Raw genomic sequence first — 27,719 nt, 5'->3', positions numbered from 1 at the left:
CTCATTCCATAATGATGCCTTTAAATCTGTACATATGATGTGCCTGGCCGGGAACATGTGGCCGGAAGCACTGCTTGCTTTCTCTGCCACCTTCCGGAGATGGTTATTTTTCAAACAATTTCTGATGCTCAGTGCTTAGGGTTTGTTGAGCTCTCATTCTTATGGTCTCACTACCGAACTTCAAGCATAGCTCAAAGCTCTACCTCCCACCAGGTTGGTGTGTGTGTGTGTGTGCGCATGCGCACGCATATGTTGGAAACTGATCTAAAGGGAGTTCAAAGCCCCGGCCTTGGGCACTAGATGCCAACTTAAGAGTCAGAAGTAGGTCATTCAGTTTCCCTGAGTCTCATTTTACCCAGTTATCAAATAGAGGTTTATTCATTCATTCAGTAAATACTTATTGAGCCCAGCCATGGTATTGGGCCTGGTGCTGGGAAGGCATCCTAATTTTATGAGACAGTTAAGGAAGGTCCCCGACCCTCTTTAAGATACTCAGGATCCCTGTCTGGTAGGGGAGAGAGACAAATGAACCAATAAGTTTATCAATGCTTGAATAAAACAGAGTCCTCAGAGAAAGAAGCACATCCCTCATTGAATAGGTGACACCCGAGCTGAGACCTGAAATCAGGATGAAAAGGAGAAAGAATGAAAATATGGGGGGTGGGTATCATTTCAAGCAGGTCCAAAGGCCCTGAGGTAGGCACACACTTGGAGTGTTTGCGGAATAGCAAGAGACTGGTGAGGCTGAAATGGACCGAGCAAGAGGAAAGAGCAGAGGCTGAGGCCGGAGAGAGAGGGCAGTGCCCAGTCCCTGTTGCAGGGCGAGGTGGGCACTGCAGATCCTCTTCATGGAGTGGGCAGACTTTGAAAAGCTTTAGAAAGGGGAGGAAGTAACCCAATTTGTATTTTTAAAATTTCTCAGACTGCTGTTTGGAGAGTTGGGCCACCAACAAAGCCCGGAGGTGAGAGGGTAGGAAGTGGAAGCCCAGACCAGGCTGCTGGGGCTGAGAAGCAGGTCTCTGTAAAGTGTGATCTCGTACGGGAGGGGTAGGATGGGGGAGACGGGAGTTCCAGGCTTCCAGAGTGTGGAACTGAGTGCGTGGGGGAGGAGACTAGGACTCACGCTGGACGTGCGCAGCTTGTGGTGGCCATGACACTTCACGCAGAACTGCCTAGTCCCCTGGGCTCCTGAGATAGGAGGGGATACACCCTGCCAGCTGCGGTCAGGTCTGCATGCTGTAAAGGCCTCTGACTGCAGGCTAATTTGGGGTGACTTTTATGCGGGATTCTGTGTGCAGAACGAAGATGTCTGTTTCTGTTGCCCAGGTGCTCCAGGAAGCCTGTCTGGGAGGAGGCAGCCCTCTCTCAGGCCTCCTTGCCTCTGTCCCTGTCTCCCTCCTCCAGCTAGATTATCTAATTCCACTCTGCCGAGCTGTGCCCTGCTCAAGTCTGCCTTCCTGTGTCCGGCTGTCCTGCCTGCTCCTTTGCTCACAGACGATTCCCTCCCCTGGAAGCCCTGCCTTTCCTTGCCTTCAGTGGCTGTGGGCCAGACCCAGTCAACCTTAGTACCTTTCAGAAAGCCTGCCCCAGGCTGTCCCCCAGAGGTGGATCCCCCTCCTTCATCCAGAAACCGTGGTAACAGGAGTTAACAGGGTCCCTCCCACCCCATGATTACAAAGCACTGTCATGTCTGTCGTCTCCTTGGTTCCTACTCAGCACATTGGGTCTCTCACTCCTTTTCTGAGTGAGACAATGAACATACCCAAGGCTGCGCCTCCACATGACCCTCACTGGGTTATAGAATGGATGGGGCGTAAGGGAGTGGTCAGCCTTCGGCCCCAACACTGCCCAGGCTGAGAGGTGAGCCAGGCGAGTCACTCCACTTCCAAGCCTCCTCTGTAAAGTGGGGCAGTGACAGATGGCTCACACATACCCATTTGGGGGGTTCAATTGGCTAAAGTACCATCAGTTTTCATTATTTGTGGTAGTTCTGTTCATAAAGGCTCACCAACACTGCGTTAGCAAATATTGAACCACTGCTCCTAGGGAAACGCAGGGTCCTTGCAAGCCTCTGCTCACATTTGCACCAACCAGTCAACAACATATAAGCTTCTTTTATGTGTGTTTCTGTTTAAAGACCTATTTAACATGTTGATTTATCAGCATTGCCCTCAACCAACAGAATAACTCATGCCTGACGCTCATCACACACAGGCATGTCATGGCCTTCTTCCACTGAGGAGCACTAGATAGCACTTCAGCACAACACGGGGCCATCTTCAACAGAGAGATCACCAGAGATGTGTGGGGGGAGACCAGGAAAAGGACACTTGCCGACAGCGTGAGAGCGGGAGCGGCAGGCAGAGCGCCACCTTGTTCAGCCTCACCTGGGAGCTGGGCTCGACTCAGGCTTTGTCAGTGTCTGACCGTGCAAGCCCATGTGGATGTGGGGTTACAAATACATTTCAGCAAGTAGGGGAGTTCGCAGATAAAGAATTGTGGATAACAGGGACCCATTATGCAGGAAAGTGCTTGCCCAGTCAGTGCTCAGTGAAGGGCCACCATCGGCATTGGAACCGTCCCCAACAGGAGTGTGTCCTGGCTCCAGATATGGCTGAGGACAGGCCAGGGCTGCCTGCGCTTGGTGGCTTTGTCTCCCCGGCGGGCCGCCTTCTGACTGACTCCTGTGGACATGGTGGTCCGAGGCAGGTGCAGGTTCTGGAGGCCCAGAATGCCCCCGAAGGGTTCGTTCCAAGTCCACTGGGTCAGTTGTGGCACCACTGAAAGAATTTGAACCACACAGCAACTGGGTGGGTCCCTCAAACATCTGGCAGGGGTGGAGGAAGGACAGGAACGGCAGGAGGGGGCTGGGGGCCAGGGAGCAGCCCTGTTGATGGTGTGGGGGACATGGCTCTGGGTCCGTGGGGGCGGGGAGGGACGAGAGGCGGTTGGGGGTTCGAGGAGCCAGGAGGATGTTGAGAGGAGAGGTGCTGCTGGTCCCTCTTGCTGGAGTTTGAAATTCAAGTGTGATCACTTGAAGCTGTTGAGGTGCAGCGAGGAAGGTGACTCCCGGACTGACACAGTGGGAAAGTGGGGGTCACGTGGCTGCCACAGGAAAGTGGCTCTGCGAGTAGTCTGTCTGACCCTGACCTGGCTGCTTGAGCTCCCTCCCAGCCTCCCCACTTGGGGGGAAGAAGCAGAGGGAAGCAGGGAGCACTGAGTGTGGCGGCGGGAGCCTTGTTGGTGCCCCACACTGGTGAGTGCTCGAGGGAGCCGGGTGGCCTGACAGGTCCCGCAGAGCGAGAGGATGGGATCTTCTAGGTCCTCAGCCCTTCCTCTGACAAGCCTCTCCTAAGCTCACGGAGGCAGCAGGACAGTTGAGGTTTTGGCGCTGAGCCCAGCTCTTTCCCTTCCTGTGGGGCGTTGAGTGGGCCCCCTTCTCTCCTGTAAAGCCTGTGGCGGTGGCTCCCATGCTGACTGTGGGCCCCTGCACCCATTCCTGTTCTAGGCCCCTTCAGCCCCTGCCCCGCTCAGAGCCCTGGGAGGCAGCATGAGGGCTGTGCTGGGCCTCAGGACTGAGTCCGCCCTGGCCTCCCGGGTTCTTGCAGGGGGGCTGGCTTCCTGGGGTTGCTGTGTCCTCCAGGTCTCAGGTGGAGTCACAGCCACTCCTCTGAATCTGAAGCCATCTTACACACCTTGACACTGAAAAACAAAATGCAGAAACAAATTCTCTGTGACCTAATCCATAGAGTTTGCCAGATAAAAATCTTGGGGCAGAAGGCAGAAATGAGACAGAGGGAGCATCTCCTTAGAAGAAGCAGGCACTGAGTGCTGGGGGCAGGGAGGCCGGGCTGGGTACCTGGGGCCAGGGCAGGCTGCTTGGAGGAGGCGTTGCACAACTGGCTTCTGTCTGAGCCTGGGCATGAGGGACTGGCATGGCCAAATGGGGGGCAGGAAAGCATGTGGCTCCGGGGGGGGGGGGGTTCAGTGTGCCCATGCCGCTGTAGTGCAGTGACGCTTCAGTCAGGAGCTTTGAAAAGAGGCACAAGGAACCAGCTGGAAGAAATGGTCATCCTGGAGGGATGCTCACTTCTAAGCTTCCCAGGCACGGGGGACAGTCCTCAAGAGTTAGACCGTGTGCCATGGGGTTCATTGTGGCACACAGAACGTCTCCCTAGAGCGGGGCCACAGTCACATCCTGGAGGGTGCAAGTCTGGCCCCCTTTGGGGCACTTGCTTCTCTAAAGTTTAATTGGCAAATGCTGGTTGTGCACTCTGGGCTGGGCACTGGGCCACCGGCACACATGGGACACACTGTCACTCGTAGTCATGGCCACAGCCCTGAGTGCTCCAGCTGATCCACAGAGAAGAGAGGGGGAAACTGCCTGGGCCAGAAAGAAGTGGGGGGAGAGACTGGCTGGGGGAGGGGAAGCAGGGAGGACACGAAAGGGGTCCTGGCAGAAGCAAGGACACATGCACAGGCTTGGGCGCACGAAGAGTGACGTGTGTTTGGTTCTTGGCGCTGCAAAGGGGCATGCTGGGGGTGGGAGGGCAGGAGGTGGGACTGCAGAAGTGGGTGGATGGGTGGGGCCAAGCCAAAGGGCTCCAAGTTTGCGAGGGGACTAGAACTTCAGGAGCCTTCACTATGGCTATTATCATGATTTTTGGTAATGAGGAGAGGGGAGTGGGTTGGGGTTAGGGTAGGGTGCTGGTTTTGTAGCAATGATGAGGTTCATTTTCTCATTCAACAAATATTTATTGAGAGCTCTCAGTGTTTGAGGTATTGCCTGGTTCTGAGATGCGACCTGCTGTGCTAAGACAGTTCCCCCAAGCGCCCTGGCCTCTAACCCTCACGTAGATCCCTAAGTCTGAGACAAGGGTGATAGGCGCTCTGCGGGAGGTCCCAGGTGACAGGAGAGTAGAAGACAGTCGGGGGAGGTCCCCGAGGGGGTGACGCGGAAACGTGAGGAGGTGAGAGAAGCTTCCCAGGCAGGAGAAACAGCACAAAGTCCCTGCGGCGGGACGAGTGTGACGGTACTGGAAACAGTCCGGAGCGCAGTGTTGGAAGAGACGGGGGTGACGGCCTCTTAACCAGCAGCTCACACGGTGAAGTGAGAGGTGCCCTATGCCGTCTGGTCTCATCGCCCTGCCTGGGGCGGGGGCAGGATGGGACAGAGCTCAGAGCTGAGCAATGCCTGCCACCCAGAGAACCCACAAGGCCCCAAAATCCTGTTAGTCACACTGCTTATCTGTCTGTGACCTGTGCCCCAGGAGACATAGAGAATCCAAGATAAGTTTACTTTTCCTCTTAATCACATCTGGCCATCTGGCCTGGCCTCTCACTAGTTTATTTTTCCTCTAATGAGTGGCTGCTTCAGCCTCTGAGAATACATCAGCAGGCCTCTGGGTCCAGATACTCTGAGAGCAGGTTTGGAGGGTTAGTCTTCAGTCCAGACTCCTGGCTGTGGGCAGCCCCTTGTCTCCTGGGGTGAGGGCTTGCCCCTCCCACCAGACTCCTGCACACACACACCCCTCCAGGCCAGTGTCGGCCTGGCCCCCCTGAGCCGCTGCCTCAGCTGGGCTCAGAGCGCAGTTCTGCCTCCTCCTACTCACTGCTCCCCTCTTTGGGGAGATAGTCCCCCTATGAACATTTTGAGCAGATTAGGGCTTCCCTTTCCTGATGTAGGGCAGAAGATGCCAGTGAAGCCATGCTTCCTTGGGGAGATAGAGGCCAACACATCAATTCCTGAATCCGCAGGGAGCCCTGTCTGCTGGGCGTTGGTGGCCACCGGCTGTGGTGGGTTGCTCTAAATGTCTGACTCTTGGGAAAAACTGCCCTCAGCAAGTCAGAAGACCACCCCATCCTCCCTACCAGTAGCTAGGAGTGGTAAAAGTTTGGCTCCCCTCTCCCATCTAGGCCTGGCTATCTCCACCAGAACCCAGGAGCAGCCATGCCGGGCTGGGGCCTGTCTGAGCCTCACCCCCCGTGATGCAGCCTGTGCAGTCACTCCTGTGTGCGTGTATTTAGCTTGTGCCGTCCCATCACGTGTGTAGGTTCATGTGTCTGCAGTCAGGATACGACAGCTCCATCAGCACACGCAAGGATTCCTCTTGTCACCTTAAAACCACACCCGCCTCCCTGCCGGCCTCTCCACCAACTGCCAGTTTGTTTCCATCTCTATAATTAGGTGATTTCAAGAATGTTTTTTTAAAATACACTCGACTTTCTCAGATTGTTTTTTTCACTCAGCATAGTTCACTTGAGCTCTCATCCAAGTTGTTGCTTATATCAGTAGTTCATATCGCCGAGCAGCGGCCCATAGTCTGGGTGCAGTTGTTAACCAGACACCCATTGAAGGACACTGAGGTTGTTTCCAGTGTTTGGTGATTGCAAATAAAACTGCCATGAGCATTCATGTTTTTGTGAACGTGTTACCATTTCTATGGAATAAATGTCCGAGGGCAAATTGCTGGGTTGTATGGTAATTGCATGTTTAGCTTTAAAAGAAAATGCCAAACCATTTTCCAGGGTGGTGATATCATTTTACATTTCCACCAGCAATGTTACATGATTCAGTTTCTCCACATTGTCGCTAGCTTTTGGTGTTGTCACCCTATTTTAGCAATTCTGTTAGATTTGTTTAGTGATAACTCATAGTGACAGGTGGCTAGATTCTGTGCCTCGTTCTGTGCCAGCCCCTGTGGCACTGGCCTCATTTTGTGGGTTTCCCTTTGGCCATCACTGTCTCCCTAAGTGGTAGTGAGGGCAGGGCTTAACCTCATTCATCTGGCTCCCATTGCCAGCAGGGGCCTGGACCCAGCTAGAGGCTTGTTTCACAGTCCTCCCTGGGGTTAAGGTGCTGAGAAAAGCCAGAGGATCTGACCCAGCCCCTCACAGAAAGTAGCTCCTGTTGTTTACAAAGCACCTTCCATTTCAGACCCGAAGTTCAGCATTAAGGGTCCAGCTGTGGGCCTTGGATGTTCTGTTCCCCTGCTGTGAGGCAGCAGGGCTGCCTAGACCAGGCTGGGAACGGGGTTTAGAGGTAACCTCAGCTCCCACCCAGGGCAGGTCCCGGTTCCCTGAATCTTGGTGGTGAACAGAGAGGCAGACCAGGAGTCATGGAATCTCAAGAGAGGCAGACAGGGGGTGTCTTGTTTTCACATACCACATACTGAGGGGAGGCAGGTGAGAATGGCAAGATGGGGGAAGGGTTAGCTGGGCCCTGAAGGATGTGTTACGGTCTCTGATCAGACATGGAGGGGCATCCGAGTAGAGGAGCGGGATAGAGGGACGGTACAGCAGGCGGAGATGAGCAGGAATCTCTCACTGAGCCTGTGAAAAGCAAGATCAGCTATTCCTTAGTTGTTCTGACTCTGCTGTCACTGCCTCCCCATCACAGGTCAGGCTCTGTCACAGCCTGTGGCACCATGAACTCCACCTTTTAGCCCAAGCCCCAGCTGGATAATACCTTTGCGTGTGACTATGAGGTGGAGGGTGTCTGTAGTCCTTGTTGGCATCCCCACTAGACTTGGCCTAGCATGAGAGTGGCCAGGGCCTGGGCCTGTGCCTGTGCCTGTGCCTGTCTTGATCATTGCTGTGTCTGACCCTCATTCTCCCGCTCCGGAAATCCTTGTGGGGACGCTGAGGCCAGAGCTAGGGCCAAATCAGGTAGGGCCTCTGACTTGAAAGGGGCTTAAGAGAGTTCATGGGCTCACCTTCTCCCCGCCTTCCTTTCACCCTCTCCAGGCTCATCATGCCTAGTGGCGTATAAGAAGACCCCTCCACCGGTCCCTCCACGCACCACGTCAAAGCCGTTCATCTCAGTCACGGTCCAGAGCAGTACTGAGTCTGCCCAGGACACCTACCTGGACAGCCAGGACCACAAGAGCGAGGTGACGAGCCAGTCAGGCCTGAGCAATTCATCAGACAGCCTGGACAGCAGTACCCGACCACCCAGCGTGACACGGGGCGGAATCACCGCAGCCTCCGAGGCCCCTGAACCACCCCTAAAACATGCAGCTCTGAAGAGTGAACAAGGGACGCTGACCAGCTCCGAATCCCACCTGGAGGCCATCCCCAAAAGAAAACTGTCATCTATAGGAATACAAGTAGGGGACCCTTTCGTACTCTGTGTCCTCGGCCCTCTCCGCGTGCCTGTCTGTGTGTAGTTACATACGGTAGAGGCCCACTAGGCATCCTGGGCAAAAGCAGTGTAACTGTGTATTTTGGGGGAGCAGTTCCAAGTGGCCAAACTGAATTCCAGCCCTAGCCACACCTTCCTTGAGTTCACCCATGTGTGCTGCAGTCTGCAACATGGGTCCTGTCCCTGCTCCTCCAACGGGTCGTCCCAGTGAATGTAGTTACACTCAGCCAGCCATCTCCTGTCCACTGTTTGTCCACTGTCTGTCTGTCCACTCCACCTCTTGCCCTGCCAGCCGACGCATGGGAGGCGGGACTGGCCTAACAGTTCTCTAATCCAAGGTCAGCTCGGGTGTGGAGGCCACAGCCCCGCCCGGCGGTGGGAGCAGCGTGGAATATAGACGCGGATGGGCCAGGGGCGCAGGACCCAGGGCCCTGGAGCCATGGGGGTTGCTCGAGGGGAACTTTGCCCAGAGCCCTCTCAGGCCTTGGGGACAGGTAGGTGTCTCAAGGCACCAGGCCCACGTCAAATTGAGAAGTGTGGTGCTGTTCCAGATGCCGCCCTCCGTGGGGAAGGACCCAGGGATATAGCTCCCCAGGACCAAGCGGCCAAAGCCAGCAGTCCCTCCTGGAAGCCCAGTTCACTGTGTACCCCGGCCATGACACACAGCAGGGCAGGGTGTGCCAGCGGCCCGGCACCGCGTCACCGCGCCTCCTGCAAGCAGCAGCCTCAGTGATGTTTCCTGGTAGCAGAGGGGGGAGCTTGGGTCCTGCTGTGCAGTTTCCCAGAGTTGCTGTGCATACAGATTGAGAGGACTCTCCCTGCCCTGGCTAGACCCCCAGACTAAAGTGGAGCACACGGCAGCTACAGTGAGCCAAGAGCTTGGGGGCGGTGGAAACCTCCCCTCGAAGCCCAGGGCACGATCAAGGAGATGGAGGTGGTGTGCACTGTGGCTTAGGGTTGGAAGGATCTCCATTTCCCAGCTGCCCCTGAGCAGCTGGACCTGGCCAAGTAGGTGACAAAGCACTAGAATGCAGAAGGAACATGGGACACCAAGGGGGACTGAATGGAGGCCAATTTCTTGCACTTGCCCGAAATGTTTTCCCCAAGAGGCAGCTCTGGACTTCAGTCTCCCCACAGACAGGAGAGAGTTGGTCAGAAGACACTTCTGTTTTCTGGGCTCCTTCATGAGGTTCCCACCCCCTGCCCTGCACCGTGCTCCAGGAACACAGACAGTAGCCTGTTTGCTGACTCTTGGTCCGGGTCACCCAGGGTCTTAGTTTGGGCAGCCCACCCTCTCCTGGCCAAATCGGATGCTCTCATCTTTCCAGAAGGTCTGAAGGAGAGTCAGGCTCATCCTTGATTCCTTTTACCCAGAAGTTCACTTGGGGATAAGGACTCTAGTTTCTGGGCCGTCCAGGACTTTCCCTTCCCTGGAGTCGCCTCTTCTACCCCCCTTCCATGCTCCTGTCTGGTGATTCGGCATTTCCTGAGTGGGCGCTCGCTGCGGGGGAAATGTGGCTGCACCCCCGGGGCGAGGAGGAGCCCAGGGCTCAGCCCCTGCCCAGAGAGCCTTCCTGGCCCTGCTTCTGTGAAGCCGAGATGGGAGTCCCCGATCTCCAAGGATAGCCTGACACCCTTTCCCCACACCTTTGTGCCTCAAGTCCTAGAACCCTCAGCCAGGTGTGAGTGAGCTCCTCCCTCACTGATGAGCAGTGACAGACCGCTGGCCCGGCTGGCCCATAGCCGCGCACGTCACCATTGCCACGTTCCCTTCCAGTTCACAGGAGCAGAGAGCAAGTGCTAGCTTTGCACTTGGCCCTGGTCCACTAGTGCTGGAGGTGAGATCAGGGGCCAGGGATGGCATCCCATAGTGTCCAGGAACTTGGGCAGCTTTGGCCTTGGTGGCAGTGTTCTAATCCGGAGTTGCTGGCTGAGGCCGGCCCCTAGTGCAGGCGCCTCCGGCCTGTCCTTCAGCTGTAGGGTTGGGGGACTGACCGTTGCCTCAAGACGGCCCCGTCTTCTTCAACTACACCAGATAACGGCTGTGGCTTTGTGTGTGTGTGTGTGTGTGTTCTTTCTCTTTCGTCCTTTTTTTTTTCTTCTCTCTGATGCGTATAAAGGAGAGGACTAGAAGGAACGGTTCCCACCTCTCGGAGGACAACGGACCCAAAGCGATCGATGTGATGGCACCCTCCTCAGAGTAGGGACAGCCAGTCATCTCACTCCAACCTGTCCCGCCCACCTGCCCGCCTCCGCGCGAATGAGCAGTGCCCGGCTTCACCTGGTCCGGCCACGGGCCCGCGTGCAGTGTCCGCATGCCTCGTGTGTCCGTCCACACGTCCGTCTGTGTTCGCGTCGTCCCACTAATGTGAATTTCAGCAGCAAGTGTGGTGTTTGTTTTTTATTTTTGTCTTTGTCTCCGTGCCGTTGCTGTCATTGTCCTTCAATAAGGTTGACTGCATTCAGCCAGTGCCAAAAGAGGAGCCCAGTCCCGCTACCAAATTCCAGTCCATCGGGGTTCAGGTAGAGGACGACTGGCGGTAAGTCGTGTGGAGGTGACGGCTGTTTCTCCCCCTCCTCTCCTCCCTCTGCTCTCACCTCCCCTGCGCCTTCTCCTGCTCTCCCTACCCACCCCTCCTTGCTGGATTGCTCATAATCAAGCTGGGTCTGGGGTGTGGGCTGCGGCCCAGGCAGGTGGGCGGGCAGACGAGCAGTTGCTCTGTGAGATGAGTCAGCCCGCAGGGGGCCAAGGCTGAGCTGAGACATGAGCTACCCCGATGCTGGTGGTCTTCCTGGCCCCACTGCAGTAAACAGACAACCTTATGACCTGTCCGTGTGTGTGTATGCGTGTGGGCGCGGGCAGGGCTGAGCAGAGAATGAGATGGGGGCTGTGGGACCCGCTTCAGGCGCATGGTGAGCAGATGATGCATCCGTTTCTCTGTCTCCCGTGTCCGGGTTGGGGTGGCCTCCGATCTCTGGCCCTTTTGGTGACTCTCACCTCTTCCTGTCCCCACCCCACTCCACCCCCCACCCACAGAAGCAGTGCCCCCTCTCACAGCATGTCCTCCCGGCGGGACACCGACTCAGATACCCAGGATGCCAATGACTCGAGCTGTAAGTCATCTGAGAGGAGCCTCCCAGACTGCACCCCGCACCCCAACTCCATCAGCATTGATGCTGGCCCCCGGCAGGCCCCCAAGATTGCCCAGATCAAGCGCAACCTCTCCTATGGAGACAACAGCGACCCTGCCCTAGAGGCGTCGTCACTGCCCCCGCCTGACCCCTGGCTGGAGACCTCGTCCAGCTCCCCGGCAGAGCCGGCACAGCCCGGGGCCTGCCGCCGAGACGGCTACTGGTTCTTGAAGCTACTGCAGGCAGAAACCGAGCGGCTGGAAGGCTGGTGCTGCCAGATGGACAAGGAGACCAAAGAGAACAACCTCTCTGAAGAAGGTGGGTGCACCAGGACATCCCCCAGGGTGACGGGAGAAAGGACACAGCTGGTTTCCCAGCTTCTGGCCATACGCCCCGCCCCCCCGTGCCTCCGTGTGGGGAGGGTTTGTTAGGTGTTCTTGGCTCTGCTGTGTGCTCAGCTCTTGTTTCATTCTTTCTTCCATCGACCCATCTTGCTAGCCAAACGTCCTTCCAAAAAGGCTTTATGGTGGCAGTGGCTAGCTGAGTACTCTGTGGGGTCAGCCATATCTGCGTTTGAATCCTAGCTCTTCCCTTCCCAGTGAAGTGACCTTGATCAGGTTACTCCGAGCCTCGGTTTCCATCTCTGTCATGTGACGCTAATCCTACCCTCTAATGCATAAGCATTCTGTGAGGACTGATGTGGCAATGCGTGTGAACGACCCAACGACGTGCTACTGTGCCATAATTATGCCTTTAGCAGCTCTGTATTAAGCGCCTACTGTGTGCCTCAACAGGAACTGGGAATAGGTAAGACAGAAGTCATCTTCTTTTCCTCTTATGATTCTTTCTGGACCTCTTTAAAAATGCCCCTGAGAAATTATTTCAAGAAAGCTAGAAATATGTAGGGAGCCTCAGTTCGCAGGTGGTTGACATAGGAGAGCGGCGGTTTGGAGGCCGGCCCCTGGAGGAAGCTCCAGGCCATGGTCCCAGGAGCCACAGCCTGTGCTGGCCTGGTTAGCCCCCTCCACAGAACATTCCGGAAGGACAGGCCTCCAGAGGGACAGAGCCAGCACCACACTGACCCCTGATGGGGTGGGGCCTTAGAAGCCCCTTGGATGATTCAGAGTCACTGTTTTCACTGATCTCTAGGCCAGTTCCCCTCTCTGATGTCACACCCACTTTGTGTGCAGAGAACTGTCATGAGGTATATACTTCATGATTTTTTTTTTTTTTTTTGTATTTTTCTGAAGCTGGAAACGGGAAGAGACAGCCAGACAGACTCCCGCATGCGCCTGACCCGCCAGGGGGCGATGCTCTGCCCCTCTGGGGTGTCGCTCTGCCGCAACCAGAGCCACTCTAGCGCCTGGGGCAGAGGCCAAGGAGCCATCCCCAGCGCCCGGGCCATCTGTGCTCCAATGGAGCCTCGGCTGCAGGAGGGGAAGAGAGAGAGACAGAGAGGAAGGAGGAGGGGGTGGAGAAGCAAATGGGCGCTTCTCCTATGTGCCCTGGCCAGGAATCGAACCCGGGTCCCCCACACGTCATGCCGACGCTCTACCGCTGAGCCAACCGGCCAGGGCCTACTTCATGATTTTTTACAGTAATAGTATTTCAAAGTTGGCGCGGAGGCAAGGGTCAGGAGAGCGCTGAAAGGCTTCTAACAAGCCGCCCAGCCGCCACCCTGCCTTAGCCTTCTTCACCGTCAGTCTCTCAGCCCTGTGTTCTGCATTTATGTTTACCTATATTTTTAATGTGATTGCCTTTTTGTGTGTGTGTGAGACAGAGACAGAAAGAGGGACAGATAGGGACAGACAGGAAGGGAGAGAGATGAGAAGCATCAATTCTTCGTTGTCCCACCTTAGTTGTTCATTGATTGCTTTCTCGTATGTGCCTTGACCGGGGGGGGGGGGAGCTATAGTAGACCGAGTGACCCCTTGCTCAAGCCAGTGACTTTTGGGATCAAGCCAGTGACCATAGGGTCATGTCCATGATCCCACACTCAAGCCAGCGACCTCAGGGTTTCAAACCTGGGTCCTCTGCATCCCAGTCCAACACTTTATCCACTGCTCCACCACCTGGTCAGGCTTATGTGATTACCTTTTATCTCGTCTTTGAAATTCACTGTCATATCAATATATTGATTCCTTGCCATAATAAGATGTGTAGTTAGCTCTGTCACCACTTCCTGTGCCCACCCTCCCTATATTACATCACAGTTTTGGGTTAAACAACAACCAATATTTGTTTGCTAGGAGCATGTAAATATTGTCCACTGCAGAGCCTAATAATATATTATGATTTCTTTTTCTTATACATTTTGTTTTTCCAAGAATGAATTGTTGCCTCCTCTTTCTTATATACTTTATTTTCTAAGCTCTTATTTGTCATTTTCTCACATGCTCCACAGGATCTGCCAACCCCCCAGATGTGCAGACATGATTTCCTGTTTTTCCTGGTGCCTTCCTCTGCTCTCTGCTCTGATCTGGCCAGGGTGCTCCCAGTGACTTCCCTTGTCGCCCCCTGGTGCTGCCCTTCACCACCTGCCCACGGTGGACACCTGCCTCCTGGACCACATGGTCTTTTGCTTTCTTGGCTTCAGCCCCTTTTTACTAGAGCGCACCTTCAACTGGAAGTCAGTTTTTGGAAACAGCCCTGTCTTTAATTCAGACCTCATACAGTTTGCTGGGTATAGAGTTGAAAGTAATAAATATAAATTATATATACATGTATTTAATTATATGTATATATAATTTCTATATATAAATAAAGTTGCAAGCAGTTTTTGTCAGAATCTTCAAACCTGTAGTGTGTTAGGTTTCACTACTTGTACTGAAAAGTTTGATGACATTCCAATTCTCAGTCCTTTGTATTTTTCTTTTAAGATTTTATTGATTGATTTTAGGGAGAGAGAAGGGGGGGGCAGCCATAAGCATCAGCGTGGAGTGATAAATAGGCATTTCTCTGTGGAGGCTCAGGTCTTATGTTTCTGAGAAGAGTCTTGCATTGATTTTTTAAAATAATTTTCTCTCTTCCATTTGTTGTTTTCTTTCTGAAATTCTTGTCACTCAGATGTTGGACTGCTGGATTGATCCTCAGTCTCTGATCTTTTCTTGTCTCTTTCTGGAAGGCTTTCTTTTTTTGTTCATGCTGTAACAACTTTAAGATATTCACATGCTGGCCCTGGCCAGTTGGCTCAGTGGTAGAGCGTCAGCCTGGCATGCAGGAGTCCCGGGTTCGATTCCCGGCCAGGGCACACAGGAGAAGCGCCCATCTGCTTCTCCACCCCTCCCCCTCTCCTTCCTCTCTGTCTCTCTCTTCCCCTCCCGCAGCCAAGGCTCCATTGGAGCAAAAGTTGGCCCGGGCACTGAGGATGGCTCCATGGCCTCTGCCTCAGGCGCTAAAATGGCTCTGGTTGCAACAGAGCGAAGCTCCAGATGGGCAGAGCATCGCTCCCTGGTGGGTGTGCCGGGTGGATCCCAGTCGGGCGCATGCGGGAGTCTGTCTGACTGCCTCTCCGTTTCCAACTTCAGAAAAATACAAAAACAAACAAACAAACAAAAATTAAGCCTTAGGCTATAACGACCTGGCCTCCCTACAGCCTGTCCCCTAGACCCAATACAAACTATAAGCGAGATATTCACATGCTATAATATTCACTCTTTTAAAGTGTTCAACACAGTGGCCGTTAGTATACTTACAGTGTTGTGTAACCATCACTACTATCTAATTTCAGAACACTTTTATCACTCCAGAAAGAAGCCCCATAACTAGAAGCAGTCACTCCTCATTCCCCCCCACCCCACCCCACCCAGCTCCTGGCAACCTCTAATTCTCACTCTGTGGATCTGCCTTTTCTGGACATTTATGTAAATGGAATTATACCATACATGCTAATTGTGTCTGGCTTCTGCTTTGCCTAATGTTTGCAAGATTGATCCCTGTTGTAGCAGGGCGAATGGCGTGTCAGATTGTGGGCACAGATACGGTGCCAGCCTGCACCGTACGGGGAGGGCTCAGCAGAGGAACAGCGGCTTCTGCCAGCACTTCCTTCTGGGGAGGAAACTGCCCCTCCAGCACTCGCTCTGAAGCCAGACAATTTAGCTCCTCCCTCTATGTGCCTGGCACCTTTCAGACTGCTGCTCCAACGTGGGAACTCGGAGCAAGTGAGTCAGTCAGTGAGAAGGTCTGTGCGGGCCCTTTAAGAGAAATGCCTGGACTCCAGGAACCCCCTCTCTCAGTCAGCCACACTTGGGTCTGGTTTCCACAGCCAGAAATCATGGGGACTTCTCCTCCCAGCACTGGAACCCTGGCCTGGCCTGGAGCTGGGCCCCTCACTCCACAGCAGGAACCTCTGCAGCCAAGAGCTCTCCTGATTTTTAACCACATGGTGTGGGGCCCGGTCAGCATCTCCACCCCCCACCAGGCTTGCCGTGGTTCAGTAGGTCCTAAACGGGGTGCTCCTGTAGTGGTGGTGTAACTTTGAAGTGGCTGAGGGAGGAGGCAAGTATAGTTTACAGCCTTTGCCATCTTGACTGGAAGCTTCTATGCTCGTTACTGAAGAACTCTTTCTCTGGGTGCAGAATTCTAAGTCACTACACTTCTCACAGTACCATGTTGTTTTCAGCCATTGTTCTAGTTGAGAGGTTTGCTGTTTAATTCATTCCTTTGGCAGTATTCTTTCCTTTCCCTTTCGCTGCTTTTTAAGAGTGTCTCTTTGTCTTTGGTTTTACCGTAAATAAGTATGGATTTGCTTGGGATTCATTTGACCTCCTGACTCTGAGGACTAGTCAGCCATTTCTGGAGAATTCTAAATCACCATCTCTTTGATTTTTTTTTTTTTTTTTTTAACAAAGACAGAGAGTGAGTCAGAGAAAGGGATAGACAGGGACAGACAGACAGGAACGGAGAGAGATGAGAAGCATCAATCATCAGTTTTTCATTGCGACACCTTAGTTGTTCATTGATTGCTTTCTCATATGTGCCTTGACCGCGGGCCTTCAGCAGACCGAGTAACGAGCCAGCAACCTTGGGTTCAAGCTGGTGGGCTTTTTTTTTTTTTTCTCAAACCAGATGAGCCCATGCTCAAGCTGGCGGCCTCAGGGTCTCAAACCTGGGTCCTCTGCATCCCAGTCTGACGCTCTATCCACTGCACCACCGCCTGGTCAGGCGTGAATATTTTTTTCTTCTATTCAGTCTAGTCTCTTCTTTAGAATGCTGGTTGCGTCTCCCTCCCTTCCATGCCTCTCAGTCACATTCCTTTTGATAGTTTCTCTTTAAAACATTTAGCTGCTGCTTTTATTTCTTAAAAAATAAGGTACCCAAGTACAGTCTTCCTTCCGGTTAGGAATTCTCAGAAGACTTTTCCTTTTATTCCCACTCTACTTCAGACCAAGTCAGGCCCCCCGCCCTCGGGTCGGGCACTCATTTTACTCCCCCAGCGGAGCTGTTCCTGCAGAAAGCCACTTACTCAGGCAGTGTGACGTCTGCACTCGTGGCCACCGGGCCTTGCAGGTTTGCACCACGTCGGCTGGGAGGCCGGACTTCCTCCCGCCCTGGTTCCGGAGCTCACGTGTGTCTCCTGCACGGCCTCGGATCTGTTCAGAGCACCTCCGTCTCTGAACTACTGTTTTACAGAGTCACAGCGAAGTGTCACACTTTTCATTTAGTCCCTGGCAACAGTTTTCTGGTGAATGTTCATTTGCTGTTTCTTTAAAACCTTTGTTTACCTCCTATGTTGGTTCTTTTTTAATTGCCCTTTTTTTTGAGAGAGAGAGAGAGAGAGAGAGAGAGAGAGAGAGAGGAAAGAAGAAGGAAGGGAGAGAGAGGGAAGCATCAGCTCATTGTTCCACTTAATTGCGCACCCATTGATTGCTTTCATATGTGCCCTGACTGGGGCTCAAACCAGCAACCTTGGGGTCCAGCCAGCACCCTCAGGAAATGAGCCGGCAAACCCAGGATCCAACAGGTGATCTTGGCGTGTTGGGACAATGCTCTATTCACTAGACCACCAGCCAGGGCTTAATTACTAATTTTTCAATGAGCTCTTGTTACTACCTCATTGTGGGGGGACCAGCACTGTGTCCCTTCGGCATCGTCTCTTCCCCAGGCAGCTAGAGGGCTGCCCACCACCACAGCTTCCCCACCCTGCCCCCCGAGTCCTTGGTGCTGAATGGGGTTCAGGGAACCCTGCTGCAGGCCACACCCCCTTTTCATGTCAGGAGGTTACTGGCCTCGCCCCTCAAGCTGTGCTACTTCAGAGAATTCAGAACGGCCATCTTCGTCCGAGACCTTCAACGCCAAGACCCCTCCGTGCGTGGCTGCTGCTGCAGTGGTAGCTGTCCTCACTGTGCACCAGGCTCTGTCAGAGGGTTTGCATTCCGTGTCTTGTTGACTCAGATTTTGCTTTTCAGGGAGTTCTCAGGAGAATAGGGGGTAGTATTTCTTATACCATCACCTTAAAACTGAAGTCACACTGAAAGATCAGTCTGTGTTCCTGGCGAAATACTTCATGGCTAACACTTGTGTTGGATTCTGTTTCCTTATTTCTTACTTAAGACTTTCACATTTATGTCCATAGTGAAAGTGATCTGTTTGGGGCATGTCCTGTCTGCTGTCAGGGCTCCTGAAAGGAGTTGTCAGTGTCTTTGTTTACTAGAGGGAGAGAGAGCCAAGAGAGAGAGCCAAGAGAGAGATGAGAAGCATCAATAGTTGCATCACTTTAGTTGTTCATTGATTGCTTCTCATGCATGCCTAGATGGGGGAGGGGGGCTCATGCCAAGCCAGTGACCCACACCAACACTCTATCCACAGCGCCATCTGGTCAGGCTGAAATCAGTTGTGTCATTTTCTATATTTACTCTTTGGAAGAGTTTGACTATAAGACAGTGATTATCTGTTCCTTGAAGGATTTTGTAAAATCTCGCCTGTAAAACTACAGACTTGCTTCACTTTTCTCGGAAGATTTTTAACTTCTGCTTCAGTTTTTAAAAACAGTTATTGGTCTAATATTTTCTGGAAATTTTTTCCATTTAAACTGTTTTCAAACTTGTCATAAAAGGCCCTTAGGACTCAGGAGAGGCAGTTCACTTTATATTATATATATCGTTTGCATTTCTCACAGTGAGAACCGATAACATAAAATGAAGACCACCTGCCACCACCAAATAATGATTGGTCTCCTCAGGTGGGCGGGGCAGTGACAGCTGTGATCCTGCCCCTCTCCCCCCACCCCACCCCCTGCAAACCCTCAGCTCATTGAGTCTTGTCCGCCTTCTCTTTCTCAGTCTTAGGAAAAGTCCTCAGTGCTGTGGGCAGTGCCCAGTTACTGATGTCCCAGAAATTTCAGCAGTTCCGGGGCCTCTGTGAGCAAAACTTGGTGAGTGTGATTCTTCTTCCTCAACAGCAGGGCTTCCTGCCAGCTCCGCAGGGGCTCAGGCCCTGGAAGCCTGGCTGCTTTGGGGCATTGGAAAGGCCATGACCATGACCGTATGTGCACACCTAGTGCATAGAAAGGGCTGGAATGATCCTTTCCAGTTGCTAATACCTTTTGAAATAGAAAAGTACCTAATAATAACCAGTGAAAGTTAAAGATCAGTTAGCACTGATTTATTTATATAAACATATTCTATATCTAAGAAAACAGTCAAGGTAAGAACCCTAAAAACACAAGCACTAGGTTTGGTGGGTTTCCCTGTCCCTCAGCCCTACCTGCTGGGAATGTGGGAGCCTCACTCTACTAGCTGGTGGGGGCTGTCTGCCAGGTGCGGGACAGGAGCGTCCGTCTGGGACCTGAGGGGTGGGTTGGCTCGGGCAGTCATGATGAGGGGACCTGAGGGGTGGGTTGGCTCGGGCAGTCGTGATGAGGGGACCTGAGGGGTGGGTTGGCTCGGGCAGTCGTGATGAGGAGCGCGTTGTTGGAGAAGAGATGCTGGGGAACCACTGGGTTCTGCATCCTCCCACCTAGCTGGCTCCGGGCTTCCTGCCTCGCTGAGCCCACAGCCAGGAACTTGTTCCTCCCTGTCAGATGAGAACAGTCGGCAGCTGGCATGCCTGAGGGGCACGAGGGCCTTCCTCACTGTGGCCCTACAGTGGTGGCCACAGCCTCAGTCCCCTTCCATGTGCAGGGCTGCCTCTCTCCCAGAGAGCTCCACCATCAGGGCCGGCAGTGAGGAGCACGCTGTTGGAGAACAGAATCATGGGAGGGAAACCACCAGGAACTGGCTCCATTCAGACATGCAGATACTGACCCTAGGAATGGGAGCAGGACTGGGCCTCAGGAGCCCGCAGCCACGCCTGGCAGGGCCAGAGGACCCTACTTGGGGTGGGGCGCAGGACAAGCCCCTGCCTCGCTGGTCCTACTGATACCGCTCTGCCCCACAGAACCCTGACGCCAACCCACGTCCAACAGCCCAGGACCTGGCAGGGTTCTGGGACCTGCTGCAGCTGTCCATCGAGGACATCAGCATGAAGTTCGATGAACTCTACCACCTCAAGGCCAACAGCTGGCAGCTGGTGGAGACCCCCGAGAAGAGGAAGGTGAGCATGGAGCAGTGCGGAGGGGAAGTCCAGGGACAAATGCCTGGTCGGCAATAACGCTGCCCACATCGGTCAGTGCTGCTTGGCTCCCTTCTCCCTGTGTCGTCTTTGAGCTGGGGGCTCACGTCCATCCGTGCGCGGGGTCCATGCTCAGCACCGTCCTGCATGCTGCTCGCTGTGAGGTGGAGGCTGCCCCCAGCATGCATCCTGCCCTGCACGTTCAGAAAGGGGGGCTCCTGGGGAACGTGCCCACAGCCTAGGCATGGCTGCTGGAGCTCAAGGGGCAGGAAATGGGCCTTCCTGGGGCCACGCTGCCCGGAGTAGACGGGGCCAGGCTTCCATCTGGAGCAGCCAGTGACCCTGTGGTTATTGGTTACTGAACGGTGGGCCTTGTAAGTTCTGATCCTCTAGAACAGCATGTCACCTGGGAGTTGGGACCCTGAACTTAAGTCCCATCTCGGGCTGTGTAACTCAGGTTCATTCCTGCCCGAGTCTCAGGCTCCCAGTGATTCAAAGCAGGGGTGGGAACAGGTGACCTGTCCGACCCTTCCTGCTGGAACATTCTAGGATTCTGAGCTTGCCTTGTGCTATTCCCACTATCATCGCTTCTCGTGGCTTCCTGATTCCAAATGTGTGTTGCTCGTGCCTGATGCGGGGAGGCCGGGGCGGAGACGCCAGCGGCCGACATGCGGAGGGTGGCAGTGCCACACGAAAAGTGGGACCTTTATTTTATTTTTCTTCCCTCCTCACTGTTTCACTAAAGGAAGAAAAGAAGCCACCCCCTCCAGTCCCAAAGAAGCCAGCCAAATCCAAGCCGGCAGTGAGCCGCGACAAGGCCTCCGACGCCGGGGACAAGCAGCGTCAGGAGGCGCGCAAGAGACTCCTGGCAGCCAAGCGGGCGGCGTCCGTGAGGCAGAACTCAGCCACAGAGAGTGCGGACAGCATTGAGATCTATGTCCCCGAGGCCCAGACCCGGCTCTGAGACCAGGAAGCAAACCATTTTAAGTCATTTTAAAATCCACACAAACTAAATGCAAATGGAACAAATTTTCTCAACCTTTAGTATGGTTATTCTATCCAGAGACCCTGAGCCAACTTTCAAATTGATGCATTCAAGGGCTCACGATTTGGCTTTTTTGGGTCCCTCCCAGCTTTAGGTTATGAAGACTTCACACAAAAAGTCTACACAAAACTAGAAAACTTTTTTTCCTCTCGCTGGCCGTGGTGGACTAGACAAACGGACTCGGCAGCCCCGGCCCAGCTGCAGACTGCGGTCTTTTTACTTGTTCTATCTAATGAACTCCAACTAGCTTGTTTACAAGACGACGAGAGCCCAGGGCAGCCTTGGGCACCTGCCATGTCCTCCCTCCTCTTCCCAGCTCCCCACTCTGACCTCGGGTTTCCATTCTTACGTTTCCTTTCCCTGCAGAGCTCACACAGGGGTCACCATCTGGCTGGCGGCTTTCTGGTTCTCAGCCCTCTGTGGTTGGGAGCGCAGAGGACAGAGAGATGGACACTCCCTCCCTCCCCCCAGTGCTCACACACAGTCACACACGCGCGCGCGCACACACAGATGTAGGCTCCTCGCGGCGAAAGCGGCCCTCCCTGCGACCCGCCTCCCGGAGGAGAGGACAAGGGTTTAAGTCTTTGGGGGGAAATAAGATAAAAACCACAGTGTCACACTCCAGACTCCCGCCTTTTTCTTCTCTCCAGCCCCTTCTTCCTTCAGCAAAACATATGACTCAGAGTGACTCACAGGGGACACTCGAGAGAGGGACCCCAATTGTCTGTCCCTGGCCGAGCCTGTGTCCAGTCCCCGGGGGGCGGGCGGCTGTGTCTGTACGTTTGTGTACATATGCACATAGACCTAGAGTGTATATTTAACAAACGCCCATCTGCTCACCCGTGCCCACTAGCGCCACCGCTGGCTCTCGGGGCACCTGGCAGGAGGCGGGTGTGTGAATAGCATATATTTTTACATGTACTATATCTAGGTGTGTGTACAAGTGTGTGTAAAAATATATACCTTGTGTGTAAGCAGCCCCCCTATTTTTTTGGTCTCCCACCTGCCCAGCCTCTGAGTTTTCTGTTGTTTTCTTTACCCTCACCATCATCTCTCCTGCCCCCAGCCCCACTCCCGGGGTGTCATGAGCCCTGAGCTGCAACGGCCGGGGCCCGCAGGGCAGGCGGGAGGACGAGGCCCGGCCGCGCTCAGCGCACCCGCTGCTCTCTGTGTGCAGGTGACAGCACCAGGGACGTCCCCATGTCTGGCACTTGCTGCAGGGGGCCCCGGGTGCACTGAGGGCCTGCTCTGGGGCCCCATTCCAGCTTGGCCGCTGTCTGTGACCTTGGGCAAGTCACTTGACCTCTGTGTGCCTCAACTTCCTCCTCTGTAAAATGGGGACAGTCCCTGCCCCTCCCTACCTCACAGGCATGTTGTGAGAATAAATGAGGTAACGTGTACCCAGGGCTCCTGGTGTTCTGTGGTGGGACGGGCCAGGCAGGGCGGAGGCAGGGGTGTGGATCCCCAGGAGAGGGCCAGACCCCCTTCCAAACGGCAGCCCCAGGGAGACGGGCGGACCTAGGCACAGACTGTGCCTCCAGCTCAGAGCCCGTGGGGCTGTCTCTGGACAGAGCTGGTGTGGGCTCTGTCCCTCACTGGCTCCATGATCCTGGGCCAGAAAATGAAGCTCTCAGTGCGCTTGCCTGGAAAGTGTGTACAGCATCCACCTTACAGCTTTCTCTGAGAAATAAACGCGTCATCTGCAGCTGCTGTGTGGGAGCCAAGATGGCTGCCCGCGCTGACAGCTCGCACCTGTCTCCACAGGCCCAGCGCTGCAGGTGTCCAGGGCTGGGGTGCTCAGCGCCCCACCCACTGCTGCCTCCCGACGGCACAGGCACTGGCCGCCCTCCTGAGCAGCTCCTCTGCCAGGCCCAATGCCTGCAGGCCATTCAGAGGTCACGCTCTGGCGGGGAGACACACGGAATACGAGCCCAACTCTAAAACAGGTGGCAGAAAAGAGCACAGTGTGCCTGTGGGAAGCCGTGACAGTGCCACCAAAGCCGCCGAGGAGAGGGGTGGTGTTAACCAGCCTCGGCAGATGGGGTGGCACGCAGGGGGACCTGGGAAAGGGTTCTAGGCAGCAGGAATGTAGGCTCCAATGCCCTGTGGTAAGAACATCCTCTCAGAAAGCTCTCGAGCCGGGCTAAGCTGCAGACACTTGGTCCTGCAGGGACCTCGGGCCCAGGGGATGCACGGAGCCACCTTCCCAAGAGCTCTGCCCAGTCTGCCACCCTCCGCAGTGGGGCCCCGCGGAGCTCATCCCAGTCCTGTGCGTGCTCCCACCCGTGGGCCCTGTTAGTGGCGCTAAGCAGTGACCGTGAGGGGCTCTGATGAATTCCCAGGACTGAGCCCTCCGGGGCCTCCACCTACCCTGAGCCCTGGCCGAGGGTGACCGAAAGGGTAGGTGAAGAGGTGTCTGAACCAGACACTCGGCGTGAGTGAATGTAGGAGGCGGCCTGGCGGGACTTCAGGGCCACCACCCAGCTAGCAGCCCAGCTCTACCGAGGGGCCTGTGTTGCTCCTTCCAAGCCTGAGTGCAGCGGGGGGTGCACCTTGGCAGTTCGATCAGGGTCTCAGGGAGGGACCCTGCACCCCCTGCGGCAGAGCACAGAGAGGGGGGAGGTGCTGCTGTGTGGCTCCGCCCACCCAGCACAGCAGTGGAGGAGGCCCCTGCCCTGAGTAGAAAGAATAGTAGAACGAGCACCACACCATGTCCTCGACCCAGTCACTGTCAACGTTTTGCCCTGGTATCTGCACTATCCCTCTCAGGCACATCCACACGGTTTCCTCGGAGCCATCTGAAAGGAAGCGGCACACACCACGCTCCGTCGCCCCCATATAAATACCGCCCCACTCCCCGCGTGACCACAGGTCCATCATCACCATCTAATTTCACAGGTTCCCGAGCGCCTCCCTCCCCAGGACAGGCGGCCCGGACGTCAACACTGGCGAAGGCCCAGCCACACTCCAAGTGCCCGGCTGGCGGCCACCATGGCTTTCCCTTTCTGGCCTCCCAGTCCCATCAGGGACCAGTCACTGTGGTCAGTTATCGTGTCCCAGTCTCACTGAGTCAAAAACAGTTTCCCCACTTTTTGTTTTTCCTGACACTGACATTTCTAAGTGTCCAAGCATCCTGTCAAACGTTGCATAATTTGGATTTAGGTTTTCTCATGACCATACTCTCATGACCAGTTAGAAAAGGAATGGGACTTAGATGATGTCCCATCTTTTTCTGTCCTATCACGGAGGCACTTGCCACTTTGGGGAAAGGCCAACAGCCACTTCCAGAGAAGCTGGGAGTTCAGTCCCTGGCTTCAGTACTTGCAAGCCCAGTCCTTGAGGGAACAGAAAGGACCAGGACAGAGACCTGGAGGCTGCAGGGTGCTGGGGAGGGGACAGAGGGAGCAGGAGACTGGCTGCTGTCCCCGAGAACCAGCCACAGGTTGTGGATCGGACAAGGAAGCCCGGTTCTCCCTCCACCCTTTGCTTTCCCAGGGTTGTGGGCACCAAGCTTTGCGGAGTCCCCATGGGTTAGGGGCCTAAATTTAAGAGGTAAAACTGTAAAACTCAGAACAAAATATAGGTGTCAAATTTCATCGCATGAGGCTTTTTTTTTTTTTTTTTTGAGAGAGGGAGGAAGGGTGAGAGAGAGGGAGAGAAGCATCAACTCGTTTGTTACTCCACCTGGTTGTGCACCAACTGCTTTCTGTAGTGCCATGGGGACTGGGTTGACGACCCCGTGCTCAAGCCACTGACGCCATGCTCAAGCTGGCAACCTTGGGATCATTGTCAGCGACCCTGCACTCAAGATGGCAACCCTGCCTGACCTGTGGTGGCGCAGTGGATCAAGCATTGACCTGGAATACTGAGGTCGCCGGTTCAAAACCTTGGGCTTCCTGGGCAAGGCACATATGGGAGTTGATGCTTCCTGCTCCTCCTCCCTTATCTCTCTCTCCATCTCTCTTCCCTAAAATGAATAAATAAAAATATTAAAAGAAAAAAAAAGGCCCTGGCCGGTTGGCTCAGTGGTAGAGCATCAGCCTGGCGTGCGGAAGTCCTGGGTTCGATTCCCGGCCAGGGCACACAGGAGAAGTGCCCATCTGCTTCTCCACCCCTCCCCCTCTCCTTCCTCTCTGTCTCTCTCTTCCCCTCCTGCAGCCAAGGCTCCACTGGAGCAAAGATGGCCCGGGCGCTGGGGATGGCTCCATGGCCTCTGCCTCAGGCACTAGAATGGCTCTGGTTGCAACAGAGCAACGCCCCGATGGGCAGGGCATCGCCCCCTGGTGGGCGTGCCGGGTGGATCCTGGTCGGGTGCATGCGGGAGTCTGTCTGACTGCCTCCTCGTTTCCAGCTTCAGAAAAATACAAAAAAGAAAAAAAAAAAGGCAACCCTGCGCTCAAGCCGGCAAAGCCGGCAACCTCAGGTTTTGAACCCACAACCTCAGCATCCCAGGACAACACTCTATCTACTGCACCACTGCAGGTCAGGCAGAGGCAATGGTTTGTTGGATACAATATCAAAAAGGTAAGAAACTAAAGAAAAAAGTGAACTTCATCAAAGTTAAAAACACTTCTTCAAATCAATAATAAAAAAAAAACACCACTTCTGCTTCTAGAAACTACCAAGAAAATGAAATGATAACCCACAAAATGGAAGAAAATATTTGCAAATCACGTATCTGGTAAGCTAGAATATATAAAGCACCTTTGTCACCCAACAACAAAAACCAACCGAATGTTAAAACAGGCAAAACAGAACTACAAAGGTTTCCCGTGAGTGTAGGTTGGGGGGTTCAGCCACTTCTCAGTTATGCTTGTTTCCCCTTTAAAAATAAAAGTATTAAACTAAAACAAAATAAAATAAAGTGGGCAAAACATCTGAATTACCATTTCTCCAAAGAAAATAAATGTCCTTAAGCACATGCAGAGCTGTCCAACATAACCGGTCATCAGGGAAACACAGATCAGAACCACAAGGAGAGGCCGCGTCACACCCAGCGGGATGACAAGAAGAAAGGCTGGTGAGGCTGTGGAGAAACCAGAACCTTCAGGCATCACTGGTGAGAATGAAAAACGGTGCACTATTGTGAAAAAGTTTAGAAGTCCCTCAAAAATTTAAACACAGAGTTACCAAAAGATACAGCAATCCCTCTCCTAGATATATAGCCGAAAAAAGCGAAAACATACATCCACACATACACTGTCCACCAGTGTTCATGGCAGCAGCACTCTTCACGGCCAGAAGGTGGACACAACCCAGATGTTTTGCTGCTGGAAACGAAATGTGGTGTAGCACTAGAACGGAACACTATGCAGCAATAAAAAGAGTGAGGTATTGACAGGGGCTCTGCACCATGGACGAACCCTGACAACACTATACAAAGTGAGAAAAGCCCGTCACAAAAGGCCACATATTGTGTGATTCCATTTGCATTAAATTCACAGAGTAAACAAATGCAGGCGCAGAAGGTAGATTAGTGTTTGCCAGAGGAGGGGAGGGAAAGGGGGTGGGAGTGACTGCTAATGAGTTCAGGTGTCTTCTGGAGGTGATGCAAATGTTCTGGAATTATTGTACACAACGGTGATGGTTATGTAACTTGGTGGATATTCTAAAACCACTGAATTGTATACTTGAAAACAGTGGGAGGGGGTTTTGTTTGTTTTTAGGCGGGGCAGGGAGAGATAGGAACATTGAGCTATTTATTCCTTTATGTGCCTGGACCAGGGATCAAACCCACAACCTTGTCATTTCGGGACGACACTCAAACCAACTGAGCTAACCGACCAGGGCCATTTATTATTAAAAAAAATTTTTAAGCCTGACCCGGCGGTGGCGCAGTGGATAGAGCGTCGGACTGGGATGCGGAAGACCCAGGTTCGGGACCCCGAGATTGCCAGCTTGAGCGAGGGCTCATCTGGTTTGAGCAAAAGCCCACCAGCTTGAGCCCAAGCTCGCTGGCTCGAGCAAGGGGTTACTCAGTCTGAAGGCCCGCGGTCAAGGCACATATGAGAAAGCAATCAATGAACAATTAAGGTGTTGCACCGTGCAACGAAAAACTAATGATTGATGCTTCTCACCTCTCCGTTCCTGTCTGTCTCTATCTATCCCTCTCTCTGACTCTGTCTCTGTAAAAATTAAAAAAAATTAAAAAAAAATTTAAAACAGAGAAATCCACAGAATGGGAGAAATTTTTTGCAAGTCATATACCTGTTAAGGAGTTAATATCCAGAACATATAAAGAACTCTTACAACTCAACAATAACCTGATTGTTTCAATGAACAAAAAATTTCAATAGACATTTCTCCAAAGAAAATATACAAATGGTCAATGGGCACATGAAAAGATGCTTAAGTTATTAGGGAAATACAAATCAAACCCACAATGAGATGCCACTTCACACCCACTAAGATAGCTATTATTAAAAAAGAAGAAAAATAGCAAATAACAAGCGTTGGCAAGGACGTGGAGAAATTGGAAGCCTTATGCACTGTTGATGGGAAAGTAAAATGGTACACAGCCTCTGTGGAAAACAGCACGACAGTTCCTCAAAAGAATTAAAAACAGAACTACCAAACGGCCAGGCAATTTCACTTCTGGGTATATTCCCCAAGAAACCAAAAGCAGGGACTCAAAGGGTATTTGTAGGTTCCAGTCAAGATGGCAGCAAAGGTAAATACAATACTTGGAACCTCCCAGGATCACATCAAAATTACAGCTAAATTACAGAACCACCACCACTCAGAACCACGGGAAGTCTAGCTGAGCAGCAGTCCTCAACTGAGGACGGGAAGCAGCAGCCACATAGAGACTGGTAGGAGGGGCGAAGGTGCAGAACACGCAGGTCCCTC

The 27,719-nt window shown here is 53.5% G+C and overlaps 1 protein-coding gene across 3 annotated transcripts in view; it reads left to right on the top strand.

The window, feature by feature from the left end:
- The window catches only part of DLGAP4 (DLG associated protein 4), a 175,422-nt gene extending 153,152 nt beyond the window's left edge, over positions 1-22,270 (top strand). For 2 of the 3 annotated variants that reach the window (XM_066383918.1, XM_066383919.1), the window contains 6 exons: positions 7,747-8,108; positions 10,595-10,683; positions 11,181-11,593; positions 18,556-18,647; positions 19,652-19,807; positions 20,571-22,270. In XM_066383918.1, the coding sequence (XP_066240015.1) occupies positions 7,747-8,108; positions 10,595-10,683; positions 11,181-11,593; positions 18,556-18,647; positions 19,652-19,807; positions 20,571-20,789 (1,331 nt within the window). In that variant the 3' untranslated portion in view covers positions 20,790-22,270. Of the gene's footprint in view, positions 1-7,746; positions 8,109-10,594; positions 10,684-11,180; positions 11,594-18,555; positions 18,648-19,651; positions 19,808-20,570 lie in introns of those variants that run through there. The other variant, XM_066383920.1, reaches the window with a different exon arrangement.
- The last annotated feature ends 5,449 nt before the right edge of the window (positions 22,271-27,719 follow it).

This window comes from Saccopteryx leptura, chromosome 5 (assembly GCF_036850995.1).
Source record: "Saccopteryx leptura isolate mSacLep1 chromosome 5, mSacLep1_pri_phased_curated, whole genome shotgun sequence".
Lineage (NCBI taxonomy): Eukaryota > Metazoa > Chordata > Mammalia > Chiroptera > Emballonuridae > Saccopteryx > Saccopteryx leptura.
The sequence above is the reverse complement of the archived record's forward strand: the minus strand, read 5'-3'. Positions and strand labels throughout refer to the sequence as shown.